The sequence below is a fragment of the Strongylocentrotus purpuratus genome, unplaced genomic scaffold (genome assembly GCF_000002235.5).
Source record: "Strongylocentrotus purpuratus isolate Spur 01 unplaced genomic scaffold, Spur_5.0 spur5_scaffold_21, whole genome shotgun sequence".
Classification (NCBI taxonomy): domain Eukaryota; kingdom Metazoa; phylum Echinodermata; class Echinoidea; order Camarodonta; family Strongylocentrotidae; genus Strongylocentrotus; species Strongylocentrotus purpuratus.
In genome coordinates this window covers 7,590,028-7,604,949 of record NW_022145607.1, presented here as the reverse complement: position 1 = coordinate 7,604,949, position 14,922 = coordinate 7,590,028, and the positions used below count along the sequence as shown (strand labels likewise).

Sequence of the window (14,922 nt, the reverse complement as noted above, 5' to 3'; positions counted from 1 at the left end):
CTACTACTAATAATAATAGTAGGTTCTTGTATAGCGCTCATGTCAGTCAGATTTGACCCTCCTGGCGCTCCCGATTATTACCCTGGCTTTAGCACGGCTGCCATACGGCGCTCTAGCATTTCAAGGAATAAATTCCTACCAGGTACCCATTTACTTCACCTGGGTGGAATGTAGCAAATATAGATCAATGTCTTGCCAAAGGACATTACTAGTAACAAACTATGTTCCAAATTTGCATTGTCTATACAACCGTTTTCTCGCGTTTGTCAAGATAACTATTTTCTTCCAATAAAGGACATAAAATGGATGTTGTACTCTCTTTCACTAAAAAGTGCCTTCTTACTCCCAATCTCCGTAATCGAAATGTGCACAAAACAAGACTGGCAATCGAAGTACTAATAATCTAATCCCTTTCACAGGAAACTAACACCCCATTCACAGTGGCCTCAAACACCGCGACAGCAGCGGGACTGTCCCGCTGCTGTCGCGGTGTTGTCTTCAGTGTGAAGACTCGGACCCGTTATAAACTATCGCGGGATAACACCGCCTCGCGATAACGCCGCGACAAACTATCGCTAGGCTCGCCTAGCTACAGCAGCGGGACAGTCCCGCTGCTGTCGCGGTGTTTACTCAGTGTGAAGGCTCTCCGCTATAACACCGCGACAAACACGTGTGATTTGTTTACTTACCTATCACTGACCTCTTTTCTCCAGCAAAGGGGAACATAAAGTGAAATAGAAATAAAGTAACCAGTGGATTCAAATTGATTTTATTATTATGTAGATTTATAATTATCCAAATAAAAATATTTCACACTTCAAAAAATTAAAATATTCTGACTGGAAGCAATAAAAATGCTAGTTTTTTAAAAAGTAATATGATCCAGGATACAAAAAGCAACTTGACATGTTTACCCTAAAACCCCGCGCTGAAGTATTTCCGGTAATATCGGGGTCACTCGCGGGTCATGAGCCATGCATACACGTGTTTGTTACGGAGGTAATAAAAATCACCCGCTGCAGCGTGAATGGGTACATGATATTTATCCCGCTGCTGCAGCGGGATAACTTTTCTACTGTGAATGCATTTGTAGCGGTGTTATGGCGGTGTCGCCGCTCCGCTACAACGCCGCTACAAATTTCAAAACCACTGTGAATGGGGTATTAGAGTACCTGCAATTCATCTATCACGGGATCTAATTGAGTCTAAAGAAATTGACCCATCGGTTACTTTTTACTCAAAATGACCAATGCACTGTTGAATCATGGACCTGGTTGAATGCACACGACCTCAGCTTACCTCGGCTTGCGTTAGCACGGTATGATACGATATCAGCTGGGTTTTGTTTTCATCTAAAAATATAAGTAAACAGGTGATCTAGCTCGCACTATCTATATTTGTTTCGTCTTCAAGCGATGGAAAACTAATGGATCTCTTCCATAATACATGACATTAACGCTAATACATGTAGCTTGTCGGCTAAGCGTTAAAAACACGGGTCTCCCGGCAATAAACCACCTGCACTGCTGCTGTTAGTTTTCCATGTGATAAAATGAATTTAATTGTTTTGTAATCTAATGAAATAGCGACGGGTATTTCTTTCGCAGATAATTAAAGCGCACTAAAATGTTTGGTACTAGTTAAAACAATTGCACTCATCTGATTTGAATTTGAGAAGAAAAAAAGGGAAAAAATAAAGAAAAGAGAAAGAAAAAGGGGAAAAGGGCAAACTAAATAATAAATAGATAGGGGTTAAAGCATTTATGTGTTAATGTGAATAAAGAAAGAAAAGGGAAGAAATAGACTGACAGAGAGAAAAAGCTACAGAGCTTATGGAGGTAGAGAAAAAATGGAAAAAAGAAAAGCGAGAGAAGAAGTGGTAGACAAAGAGAGCGCGCGGTTGTTTATTATTACATTTCATTGGGCGTTTCGACCCCTAAGCCCACTTTAGAAAAAGCAGAGAGCACTGGTTGTTTTACATTGCAACCTTTGCACCGAGTCAGGTTCCCTTTAACTCCTTTTAAACGAGTTGTACTGGGATTATAAGTGAATGCTACGTCAGTCCATGGTGACTTGGGTTGTTGACATACAAACATGGAGATGGCTGTGAGCTATGTTTCCTCTCTCTCTCTCTGTGGAGGTATCTTGTGACGGATTAAAAGACCATAAGATGGATTGATGGGCCTGATTCCCTGTTTTCAGAGGTTAATCAGAGCCCGCTTGACTCTTTCCACTCGTGTCGCCTTTTATCTCCGCTCTGTGGTTTGTAGCGCACCTTTACCCCTCCCCCAATCCATCCAAATTCTACATTTCTATTTTCTGTTTCTTTCTTATTTTTCCCTTCTATTTTAGGAACTATCCATCCGCAATCTCTCTCTATCTCTCTCTCTCTTCACAGCTCAACCTATTTCCAATGATTCCATTTTTTCTTTTTTTCTATAAATCATATCTACCATGTTTATATTGTTCAAGCGAGAGAGAGAGAGAGAGAGAGAGACGGAAAGAAAGATATATATATATATATATATATATATGTATATATATATATATATAGATAGAGAGCGAGAGAAAGAGAGAGAGAGAGAGAGAGAGAGAGAGAGAGAGTGAAGAGAGAGAGAGAGAGAGAGAGGGGGGGGGGGGCAGTGAACTGTAATGAAATGTCATGTATGTCAGTATTAAGATGTATCGTTCTTTACCTATCAAGTCTTTCATTTTCTCGTGGGGTTACCTTGGAAGTATTTTAAAAGTTCATGTTGAAAATTTTGTTGGAGTTTACACTAAAAATGTTCTTGGGCATGTTTTATGATTGATGAGGAATATACATGAGTCCTCCGCCGTAGGGGATATACCCTACATTTGAAACATGACTTTTCAATGCCAAACAGAAACAAAAGCCCAAAACAGAAAAACATCGTTCATACGATGTAATCATGAACGTTGTTAACCAAACCTCCACCTCTACAACAAAAACAAAAAAACAAAATATTATTATGAGGGTATAAAGACATGCTTTTTTTGTTACTAATTGTAAAATTGTTAGAATTTATAATGAAGGCTAAGTAGACCAATTCATTGACTAGGATGTTGAAACCCTTTTCCACCTCAACCATCCAGTTATTCTCCTATGCTGTGCTGAGAACTTGGCTTACTCCATGTCAGGAAATGTCACGAATTTCGACGTTACATTGCGTTAGGACTTTAAAGATAGATCTAAATTTTTCGACAAACCACCGTCTTAATATTATATATATATAGCGCAGTTGGATGGCGTGACAAAACTGGCAGTGGAATGGCTCAAACAAGCCGAGCAAGCAAACGAACGACGTTGAGCTTTGCATTGTCCAGAAGCGTCACTAAAGGGGAAGGGGAGGGGCAGCGGAGTGATAACCCTTAGTTAGCATTTCTGTCGGCAACTTTCTAATTGTGTTCGAAAAAAAAAATTATTTGGGGATTGCCCCTCTTCTTTAAATTGTTTAAATCCCTGTTCAATCCCTAATATATTTCCAAAAAAATATGTCGGTAAGTTTCGTCAGACCCCCCACACCTAAGATGCTGCATCGACGCCCCTGGTTGCCAACGATGTGTCTTCTAGCGGTGACGTCATCATTACGTCACACTACACCGTGCTTATTACCACCTGTCTGTGTTAATCCGTCAAAGCATTAAAAAGCAATTTCCATCTTTAAAAAAGCCCCACTTTTTAACGGGATGCATAGGACTGTTGAACTTCGCTCTTTTAAAAAATGTGTCTTTTTTATTGCGAAGTAACTATGTAAGCAGCATCTGTGCGCGAGTTTTGTCAACTTTGTAAGTAGATTGCTTTGAACATTTGCAAAATTCACTCTAATGGCCTCTATAAAGCGGTAAGATGTAAGAGTTTTACGAGGATGGAGGGAGTATTCCTACTCAATTCTATTTATCAACTGTTTATCGTACTTGGTTGTATTAATGGTTGTCTTCCACATTGGTTATGTTTTCGATGCAATTCACGAATATGGCATCTGTTGGACTTAATGCCTTTTCCATTTATACCATTTTTGTTTAGAAGTCAGTTCTCTGCTATGTCTGTTGATAATAATCATGGAATCTGTTGATAGTAATTTGATATCCACTTAGTGCTAGAATACACTATAGTAGCGATGATTCAGAGGTTTAGTATACATTCTGACTGGCATTAAATAAACTACAATAACTAATGTTGACCATCCATGCCGCTTTTATGAAAATCCGTGTGCCCAAATATACTCTTTGCATCACAGTTACCCAGTCAACCCAAAATATATTTAAAAATGATTTTCATTAAATGCAAAAGAAAAAGAAAATCAAACAGAAATAAATCAATCAAATCAAATCAAATCAAATTAATATCCTCCAGATTTTTTTAGCCAGCCGGCTTTTTTGTGAACGGGAATATGCAATCAATAGAAAAAAAACTTTATTTTTATTCGGTATGATTAAGAAACGAAAAGAAATGAAGAGCCCACTCAATTGGTATTGATTTTAAAGTCACTCCACAGACGTTTACCTAATTTTGCAGAAAAGCATAAAAGAATGTTGATTTTTCCAATGTCCTTTTTGATAGTCCCATATGTGCCCAATTGTGTAGTTATTATACGATAATTACTATTTCATCATACATTCTATCTGCTCTTTTCAGGTAACTACGGTGAAAGCGGAATGCAGGCGTTTCGTGCCCTCGCCGAAGCCCGTGGAATCTGCATTGCAGCTTCCGCTAGTATCTACAGCGGTTCAAAGGCGTCGGAGTTTGATAAGATCATAGACACCTTGGAAAACACACGTACAGCTCATGTTGTGGTCTGTTTCTGTGAGGGCATCACTGTTACGAAGCTCTTGAAGGCCACCAGGAGGAAAGGCAAGGTTGGGAAGTATCTTGTGATAGGAAGGTGAGTGCATGCATTGGCGGAGAGTTCCTAATAATTCTCAATAGTTGCAGTAACGGATGCAAGGGGGAAAGAAGGAGAGGATGGGGTGGTCATGAGACACGTTGTGGCAAACCACATCTGACAATCTGACATCTTGAATGTGTGATTGAGGAATGTAAACTTCCCTCAACATATATTTCTGTCAGCTAATTCAATAATTTCTTTATTTCTTGATATGAAGATATCTAGTTGACATTTGTTAAAGAGTTGATGGCAAACTGTTAAACAAATTTGGTCCGACATAACTGAACATTTTCTTTCAAAAGTGGTCCCTTAATGAATAAGTCGTAATAACTATCCAATTAAAAAAAAAACACGTTTTATTACTAGTATTATTACTAAGTATTAGGCGTCAGCATGGGATGGGAAACGTGAACTGAATTACTTTGACCCTCAGATGTCTCCTCCCGGTATAACTACATAACTATAAAGCATTGTCAGTAAATCATATTGAAGATATTCAAATATACAACCTGTAAGCATAATTATACATCGATACATATGATATTTTCACCGGTTAAAATACATAATTTATTTTATAGTAGGTTAACGATTTCTTCTTAAATACATTTTGTAATAGTTGTAATTTCAATTTGAATTAAAATCGTAATTTTGTACTATTCATTTCTCCCTCTTTCCCCATTGCCCAGTGATGGTTGGGCCAATCGTAAGGAGGTCGTCCGTGGCGTCGAGGAGGAAGCGATCGGTGCGATCTCCATCAAACCCCACACCGAGCACTACCACGACTTCGATTCCTACTACTTTGGTCTCAGTCCGGAAAACAACACCAGGAATCCTTGGTTTCGAGATTTCTGGCAGGAGAGATTCAACTGCCTGCTGCCGTCATCAGAGACCGAGTCTACCGACCCACCCCTATCATCATTCTATCTCGACTCACCCAAGAACTGCACAGGTATGGACAGCTGCACGCGCCTCATTTGCATACAGAAATGGTCAGATTGATTTCATGCCACTGCGAAACATTAAAGCCCCACTGTACTACTTGTAGCTACTTGCTCCCTCTATTTAGAAAACCATGCATAATCGGTGACCATTGGTCCTTCATGATCCTCTTTTTCTTATATTGATTGAGAGCTGATTTGATGAGATAACCACCTGTCAGTGACCTCCCTTGGTGGTCCAATCCCTCCTAGCCAAACTAGAACATCTAAACGAGAAATTGCAGGCAATGCCCGAAACAGTTGTGCTTCCCTATCATTTATCTTGATGTACTCATTAGTCGATGATTGGCATATTCTGTCTCTTGAATAAACAAAACAAGACGAGAATTACTAATCCACCACAAAAAAGAGAGATGTAGTGACAGGGATTCCCTTCAAACAGATTTAAGTAAATCCTTTGATATTGAGTCTCTTGGAACATTTGATTAGTATTGATTTACTTGCAGAAAACGATTTGTTTTAAGAAGACGCCCGTCATTGCAAAGTTTACCGTCTCGATTTATTTGCTAATGTCTCGTTCCTGTGGACTCATCGCAATCTCTATAATGTATAGAGTTGTCAGTGGCGGAACTCCAAATCCACGTAGATTAGTAGAGAAAACAGCGACGGCTTGAAACAATTATATTTCAGGAACATGTAGAAAATAAAAGGGAAAAGGAGACGGCCCTTCCCCGTTCCAAGTAAAAAAAAAAAAATTGTCGACAAAGTTGTAAGCTCATTATTAATACTACTGCTCCATTTTCAGGCGGCTCTGGTCGCCCGTTATCATAACGAAAATAATGGTTAACACTGGTGAGGGCAATACAGTTAAAATTGCAGTTATTGTGTTCTGTAGGCCTTTAAGTTTCTTATCACGCTGGCAGATTTCGATTTCTAAAATCGGTCACGACATGAATACCATGATAGTAATTTGAACCAAGATCCGCACTATGGGGACATAACCACTAAACCATATCACATGATTCACTTTATCACTCAATACTTCGTCCACATTCGGAATATTATTTTTGTTTGCGCGAGTAAGCAGAGATCGAAATTGGCACGTGGATTCCACGAGGAGCTCGTATCTTGCTGTCGGTGAATAAGAGAAGATTTTCTAGGCATTATGAATCGGCTACCCCAGGGATTGGTGTTTTACTTGACGAGAATCAGCACATTAGTAGGGAAAGGAAACCCCGTGTCAAGGGACCTCGACTAGAAATCGATGACAGGAAAGACTTCATCTCAATCAATACACAGGATCATTTTTCTTTTGAGTAGAAAGAAGTCGTAACGTGTTAATGGATGACAAATTCATATGAATTATCACATTTTATTTCGTCTGACTAGTCCCCACTTTCAATATACGTTATTAAGATAATACCGTAAATTATGGCGAGGCTTTGAGGAGGGGGGCATATCCCCCTCCCCCTTGAATAGCGAAAAGGAAAACACGGGTGGGGTGAGAAAGAGACAGAGAGAGAGAGAAAGAGAGAGAGAGGGATGGAGGGAGGGGAGAGAGAGAGAGAGAGAGGGGGAGGGGGTAAATGGCCGGGGGGGGGGGTAGAAGAAAGGGGAGAACGTAAAATGAACATGACTCCCATCCATCACGCTAAACCATTGGCCTTAGGCATCCGTATTTAACCCACCTTGCAAGATCGGTACCCCCTCTCCAGTGAATCGTCAAAGACTACGCCAATGTTAAACGATCTTTTGTGTAGCATGACGCCATCAACTACCGATGTAGTGCATTTTGATTTTAAAATTTACCGCGTAATTTTGTTTACTTTTAATTTTAGCATGTTTATTTATTGATTAAAAAATCAGACGGCCGGCTTAAGAAGGCCTATGGGTGATATATCAAACAATAACATAGTCATAAACAATTTGACATGGTAAGATAGTATAAATCTAACATAATCACATAAACAGTAAAGAATATTCATGTATTACAGTGTAATTGAAAGTTGGTCTCCTGGGGAAAAGACATGCTTCTTCCCTGGTGAAACAGAAGGAAGAAATAGATATGGATAGTTGTGCAGGTCAATGACATTTTACTTGTGAAAAGAGACATACTTGTACATGACCTTGTCTGTCTAATCAGAATAGACAGAAACGGGTATATCGATTCCTGTTCGTTTTCTTACAAACTTGTATTAATTACATTCATCCATGAATGCAGCTGATTTAATTTTTTTTTTTTTATCAATTCATTCTCCGACTCTGTGCATCATCCCACACACTGTATGCATGCATGCAAATTAAAAGTTTAAAGGGTTTACCCTTTCGATAATTCACTGTCCCACGCCATGAGGCGATTAAATTCTATCTATCTTATATTCAAACGAAATTGGGATTTCGTACGAATAAAAGAGAGTTGAATATCATGGATATAAAAAAAAGAGTACGTCTTAATATTGAAATAATAGCCATAAAAGCAAAACACATACTGGTGAAACCATGTCCTAGACAAGATAGATCGACTGTCTTCTTTTGATTAAGGGAGATATGTTACCTTCTTTTTGGCCTGAATTTCCATATCATACTCTTCATGATGTATTTAAGTTTATTCAAGTTTGTAAGTATTATATTCTGATTTCAATTTAATTCTAAACTGAACGACAAGATCGTTGGAACTGATATATGATAAACGTGTCCATGCTTTTGAAATTAAAAAAAAAAAAAAATGTATGAAATACTAAAAATCCAAGCAGTGCTCTCAGGCTAATAAACGAAATAATCACAGCGTCAAAAAAGCCTACCTGTATATTTAAAACAAACGTCATTCGAGACAGACGAGAAGGAAAAAAAAGAAGAAAGATACCAAGAGAGAGAAAGAGGGAGGGAGAGAGAGAGGAAGAGAGAGAGAGAGAGAGAGAGAGAAATAGAGAAAGAAAGAGAGAGAGAGAGAGGGATAGAGAGAGAGAGAGAGAGAGAGAGAGAGAGAGAGAACAAAATCACACACACTTCACTTCATGGAGTGGTATATGTATTCGCAATGAAGGACGCATACACTTGGTAAAGTAGGTTGACCTTCCAGATGCATTGGAGTGAGTATTGACTCTCACATAGATTATGATTCTAACCTTGAATCATAAATCTCTTAGGCAGAGCTATTGAATATCACATTACACTCAGCATTATGATGATGAAGGTGTACATATAATAGGATGAAGATATACGTCGTCCACTCGCCTGTTTCAAACGACTCTAAATCTGATTTCAGCGATACTTATACGCGATATTATCTCAGTGATATTTCTGACTGTCTTATACACAAACACACAACATACAAACAGACACAAAACAGAGAAACGAACAAACTAAAAGACAAGAACAAAAACAACAACAACGAGAAATCCGAAGAAAAAATGTCATCAGCTCAAAATGGGATGGGGGTAACTTCAATGCCACTTGGGTAATTAAATGGGATGGAGTAGGGGCGGATGTGCCCTCCTAAATCCGTTATGATAAAACGGCATTGGAATCGTAATATAAAAATGATTTCATAGAAATGGAAAACACCCTTTTTCGCAATGAATGGTATGAACAAATTACTACCCATTCATGGAACAATATACAAATAATGATATATCTATGTCCTCGGACTGTAACCTATGGATACCTCCTTCATTGCAAATACAGTAATCTCTGTTTAACATAAATCCATGGGCACGTATTTTGTGAAATATATGTTTAGTTCGGAGACCAGTTCATTCATAAGATGCATAAGGAGAGTGTTATTGATACGGCCGTGCTTTAAAATCAGGAAAATGGTGCTAGAGATAAGGTTACCAGCATTCGTGTCGGGGCAAATAGACAAAGAGGAAGTTTGGCAACAAGGGATTGGAGTAAAAAGAAATCAATGAATAGTGAGTTAGCCGGTTCAGCTTGTCCAATGTCGTCATGGTTTCCATCCGTTTTTATGAGTTATTTAAAGCTCGAGCAAAGAATGGAAGATGTCGCATTTTACTTATTTTGATGAAAACGATATAGTAGCTATGAAACGCAAGAATAAACCCGTTTACTGATTTCATTCATACTTTTTGAAGATTTTTATTTCTTGTTGACTGAAAAAGCTTTCTAGAGACTTGCCCGACTAATGTAGGCAAAGTGAATTGCATTCATAGGGATTCCGTTTTGCATAGCATTTGAAGCAAGTAGTTGGTAATCAAAAGTTCGGGAGAGAAACATGCGTAAATTAAACAATCTATTAATAAACAGGTCTAATGTAACAAGAAAAAAAGTGGGAGGGGGGGGGGGATAAGCTTCCTTGTTCTCGAAATCGGAGGACAAAATTGTTTTTGAGTACAAAGACAGTATATTGAATGCATTCCACACACAACACTAACATCATACTGGACTTCACACTAGATTTAAAGTGATTAATAGATTCGATTGAAGTCGACATGGTGTACAAAGCTATGATGTCATGGAGATGAATAGGTCTACATGTACACCGACACATAAGGGATCAAAATGGCCTTTGGTTCATTAACCGTTAAAACAGATCACCAGTGACCTGTCAATGTCCAGTGATAAATGGGATCTATTTATTACAGTGTAAGATAGTATGTTAATAACTCCATGCTAATGATAGGGGGTAGGAGTTGACGGTATATCAGTCATTCCCTTTAAAGGGATTGGATATCTTTGCCTCGGATTCTAAACAAAATCCTGGATTTAGCTCATGCTGCAATCTTAATTATGTACCTTTAGGTCAGTTAGGAATCCCGTGACTTTTACAAGGCGATCGCCTGTCTGATTATCAAGATATTATGATTGGAATTCCAAATTTCAAAAACTGTGTTCCGAACGGTTTTTTATAACACTACAGTCTATTGGGGGAAATGAGTATGGTAAAATCGATCATTCAATGATTTATTACTTTTTAGAAGCACTTCTTGATCATTTTGAAGCGCAATAATGTTTTAGGGCTTCAATATTACACCATATCACAGACACTGATAACACGTAGGGCCATGCATATCAGATTTTGCATTGTTAAAGAATGCCTGTATAGGCTTCGGTGCGTTTCACTATTCTAGTTAGAATAAAAGCCGAATCGGCCTAAAATCGTAGACAATTACTGTCTGGATTTGAACAAACGCCATTCTCATTTATCATCGTAAGTCAGCTAGATAAGTTGCTCTTATTGTTCCGCTCTGGAGAGGGAATAACACATTTATCATCTTAACTGGAGCGGGAATAGTCACATTCATCATAAAAACCGCAGGATATGGATGTTCAGGTATATCAACCAAATGGTGGGGGAGGGAACATTATATTAAGTAAGTTTAACTGTTTAAATAATCTAAAACAAAATATATTCATGTGGATAGTAAGGTCTAACAACCGACACCGGAGGGTTCAAATCGGCTTTTGCTTTGGTTCATTAACAGTTAAACCAGATCACCTATCTTCATGTACATCGGATATCCAGTGATAAATGGGATCTATTCATCACAGTGTAAGATAGTATGTGAATAACCTCATGCTACTGTACATGTATATCAGTCGTTCCCTTTAATACAGGTTTTAGTGCATTGAACTCTTCTAGTCATAATAAAAACCGTATCGGCCTCAAATCGAAGGTCCAACCTCACTACGATTCTGAGCCGATGTACCCTATCCTCTTCTAAGAAAGCATGAAATCCCTTGAAATTTAGATATTTTAAAACCATATGACTATTCAGATTCTCGGTCACTAAGATTTTGCATGTTTTTATGTTTGTATCAAATGCCATCTTTCCAAAATTGGGTCGTAGTCGGATCGTATGGTTTTCGGTGGGCTAAAGAAGAAGAAGGAGAAGAGCAAGAAGAAGCACAAGAAGGGCCAGAACTAGGCATTGGGGCGTGCGCCTGTAATCCAGCTAGCAATGGAAGTTACAAACTGATTCAGCCGAGGACGCAGGTTCGAAACTGAGTCACGTCTTTCGGATGGTGACGTTTAAAGGTCGGTCCCCAGACGTAAATAATCATATCTGATTGATACACGTCTGTAAAAACCCAATACCCACACACAAGAAGAAGAAGAAGAACCTAAAGAACCAGAAGGAAAATGCAAGTGCATCATCCTTGTCTGGATTTAAACAAACTCCATCCTCATTTATCATTGTAAGTCAGCACGATAAGTTGTTCTTATCGTTCCGCTCTGTAGAGGGAATAACACATTTATCATCTTAACTGGAGCGGCAATAGCCACATTCATCATAAAAACCGCAGGACACGGATCTTATGGTATATTAGCCAAACGGTGGACAAGGGAAACTTAAATTGCACCTGCTGTAACTGTTTTAGATAATCTAAAACAAAATGTCCTAAAAATGCTATTATATGGTACTTTTAAAAGAATAATTCATCCTATTTGCCTGAGTAGTATGCATTTTTTTGACTAAATAAAAAGGATCATTATAATACTACAGGGTATAGTAAACCACGTCTTTAAATTTGCCATGCCAAGAATGAAGTACCTCATATGACAGGATATACTTAAACACATCGGACATAAAAACTTTACATGTTGATTCTCACGAGGTAATTCAAATAAAATATTCATTCGTTGCCTTTCGTGCTCAACAATGCTTTCCTTTTGAGCCTTATTACCCGGTGTAAACATTATTAAAACAAAATGTTCATAATCATTTCGTCTGGAAACAGTTTGCTACACTCATTGCATTACATGGTAGTTCCATCCATCCATAATCGAGTGATTGCCGAGTATCTCTCATTTAAGACTTGTCTTTCATCGTCTACTATTAATGGATACGTCTGGTGATTATTCGCATGGAAACATTTAACGAGCACAATGACCGTGACTGATAGCGTTCGAGGAACAGAAATCTAAATGTTATCTAAATGTTTCCACGCAGTTTGAAAGACTGTCGGGCCTTTATCCTCTTAGCTCAAGGTTCCCATGTTCGTAAATGTTCACAGTCCCAATAATAATCATCATCTGAATGTTTCCTGCATTTGGAAAGACCCTGTTCCCCTTCTTAACTTCGCATTAAGTTCACCATGTACTCTATTATGTCTATGGTTCATAGTTCCGATGTAATCTTTTTTTTAAATAATCCTATGCATGCGCAGTCATGATGACTACAAAGTCTTTTCTCCTTCGTGATCTCACATTAAGATCACCGAGTACTCTATGGTTCACATTTCCGATGTAATTATTATAGATGTATCATATAATGTCGCCATGCAGTCTGAAAGACTAGCAATCCTCTATCCCCCTTCTTAACTCAGACAAGGTTACCATGTCTCTTAGTTCCAATGACGATATTTGGATGTTGCCTCAAAGTCAGAAAGTCTTTGACAAGTCTTTGACATTTTCCTGAAGCTCAAGCTGTATTGAGCATCGGTTATGCTCTTGCATATAAGGAACTGTCTGCAAGTTCTTGTGATTGGTTAATCAAGATCAGAAAATAAGTATTTAGTAACTGTAAATTTAAGGCTTTTGTATCATATAAACAAACACGAAGTTTTCCTTAAAATCTCTAGCAAATCACCCAGATATGGGTATACTATGGAAATGCACAAACAATTTTGTATGTGACATCAAAACTTAATGCAAAGTTTTAAACGGATTCTAATCATTTTGGGAACCTGACGGCATTTTAAGAGTAGTGCTTTTCAAGGTTCATAGCTGTTCTATAATAGTTTTTTAACATGAGAATAAAAAGAATGAAAAAGCTTCGCTTTAAGTTCGCCCAAGGTCGCCATGTTCTCTACGTTTCCAGTTTGTATCCGGTCAGTGTACTAAAAGAACGACCTTTAATCAAATGTCTCCTGATTTCAGAGACGGAAACCCTGATTGAACTGTTGTCTTGGCTGTTTTGAAAGGCACAAATCGTGTTGTCATTCTGACTTAGAGGACGAACACTAGACCTGTCACATTGCATTTCTCAGATGGATACTCGTTCCCTCTCTCTTCAATGTTTTAGTTGATAGGACGATGATGTACTCTAAGATTTAATGTTACAAGCGAATTTCCTCCACCTCTTTGATTGAAACGTTTTGCGCCAGCAAGCTCAGCCTCTTAACTTTCGGAATAAACACAAACATTGACAAAGATGTATTATTTTATCCATCTGAACTATTTTAATCATAAAAGTCCCCATTAGAATCCGACGATTTGTTGAATTTCTGTAATGATATCGCTTATATCATGTTCAAATATATATATAGACTCATGGATCTTTCTTAAAGAAGTAATACCTCAGCCACACTATAAACAGACCGATCAAACAATGACATTACTCCAAATAAAAAAAAAAAGTCGGTTTGGAGTCGGTGGAGTAGGTTTGCCGGTGTAACTAAGGTATACGTATTATAATATCCGGTCTATGTCATCACTCAAACCAAGGGGGAGGGTAATCTTATTACATTGACTTGGTCGGTTTCATGAGTAAACTGAGTAAAGTAACAACAAAATCATCAACAAAGCTTCCCGCCTAAATGAGTTAACGATAGAGGATGGAACCGGTGTACAGCTGTAGACTGGATGAAATAGGCACGTCCCTTTAACAGTTCAATATTACCATGTCTCGTATTGTTGGTACAACGCGAAGCCAGTGACAGGTATGTAAATCCAAACAACACCAGAGGGATGATGCGCCTGAAAGATAACACCTGTCATTACCCTATGAAGAAGACCTAGATAGAAACAACGCACAATAGAGGGTGGGAGAGGGGGGGGGTGGTAGGGTTGGCTGGTGCGTTCACCAAAACATTGAAATATTATAGGCAGGACTGCACTGTAGAGAATTTTGGATATAAATTACAAAATTGGAGGATAAACTTGTGTTTCCAACCGCCTTTTGAACAATGTTACCAACTTGAACAATGTTTTGGTCGAACTAGATCACCCTTAACTTAAAATATGAGCGAAATCGCCCAAGTTGGGTCTACGATTACCTAAAGGGTCTCCGATCGCATATTACTTGTGCAGTTTTTATACCCAACATTTTTGTAAAAGGTGAGTTCTGAAATGAACGGAAAAGGAACACATTTCCATGAATGTTGCGCTGCTGCGA

General features: G+C 38.4%; 1 protein-coding gene across 1 annotated transcript in view; it reads left to right on the top strand.

Annotated features, from left to right (window-relative positions):
* The first annotated feature begins 4,661 nt into the window (after nt 1-4,661).
* LOC577623 (metabotropic glutamate receptor 1) overlaps nt 4,662-14,922 on the top strand; it is a 40,133-nt gene continuing 29,872 nt past the window's right edge. Inside the window, exons 1-2 of the mRNA XM_030995478.1 lie at nt 4,662-4,904; nt 5,594-5,856. Of these exons, the coding sequence (XP_030851338.1) occupies nt 4,678-4,904; nt 5,594-5,856 (490 nt within the window). The 5' untranslated portion in view covers nt 4,662-4,677. The remainder of the gene's footprint in view (nt 4,905-5,593; nt 5,857-14,922) is intronic.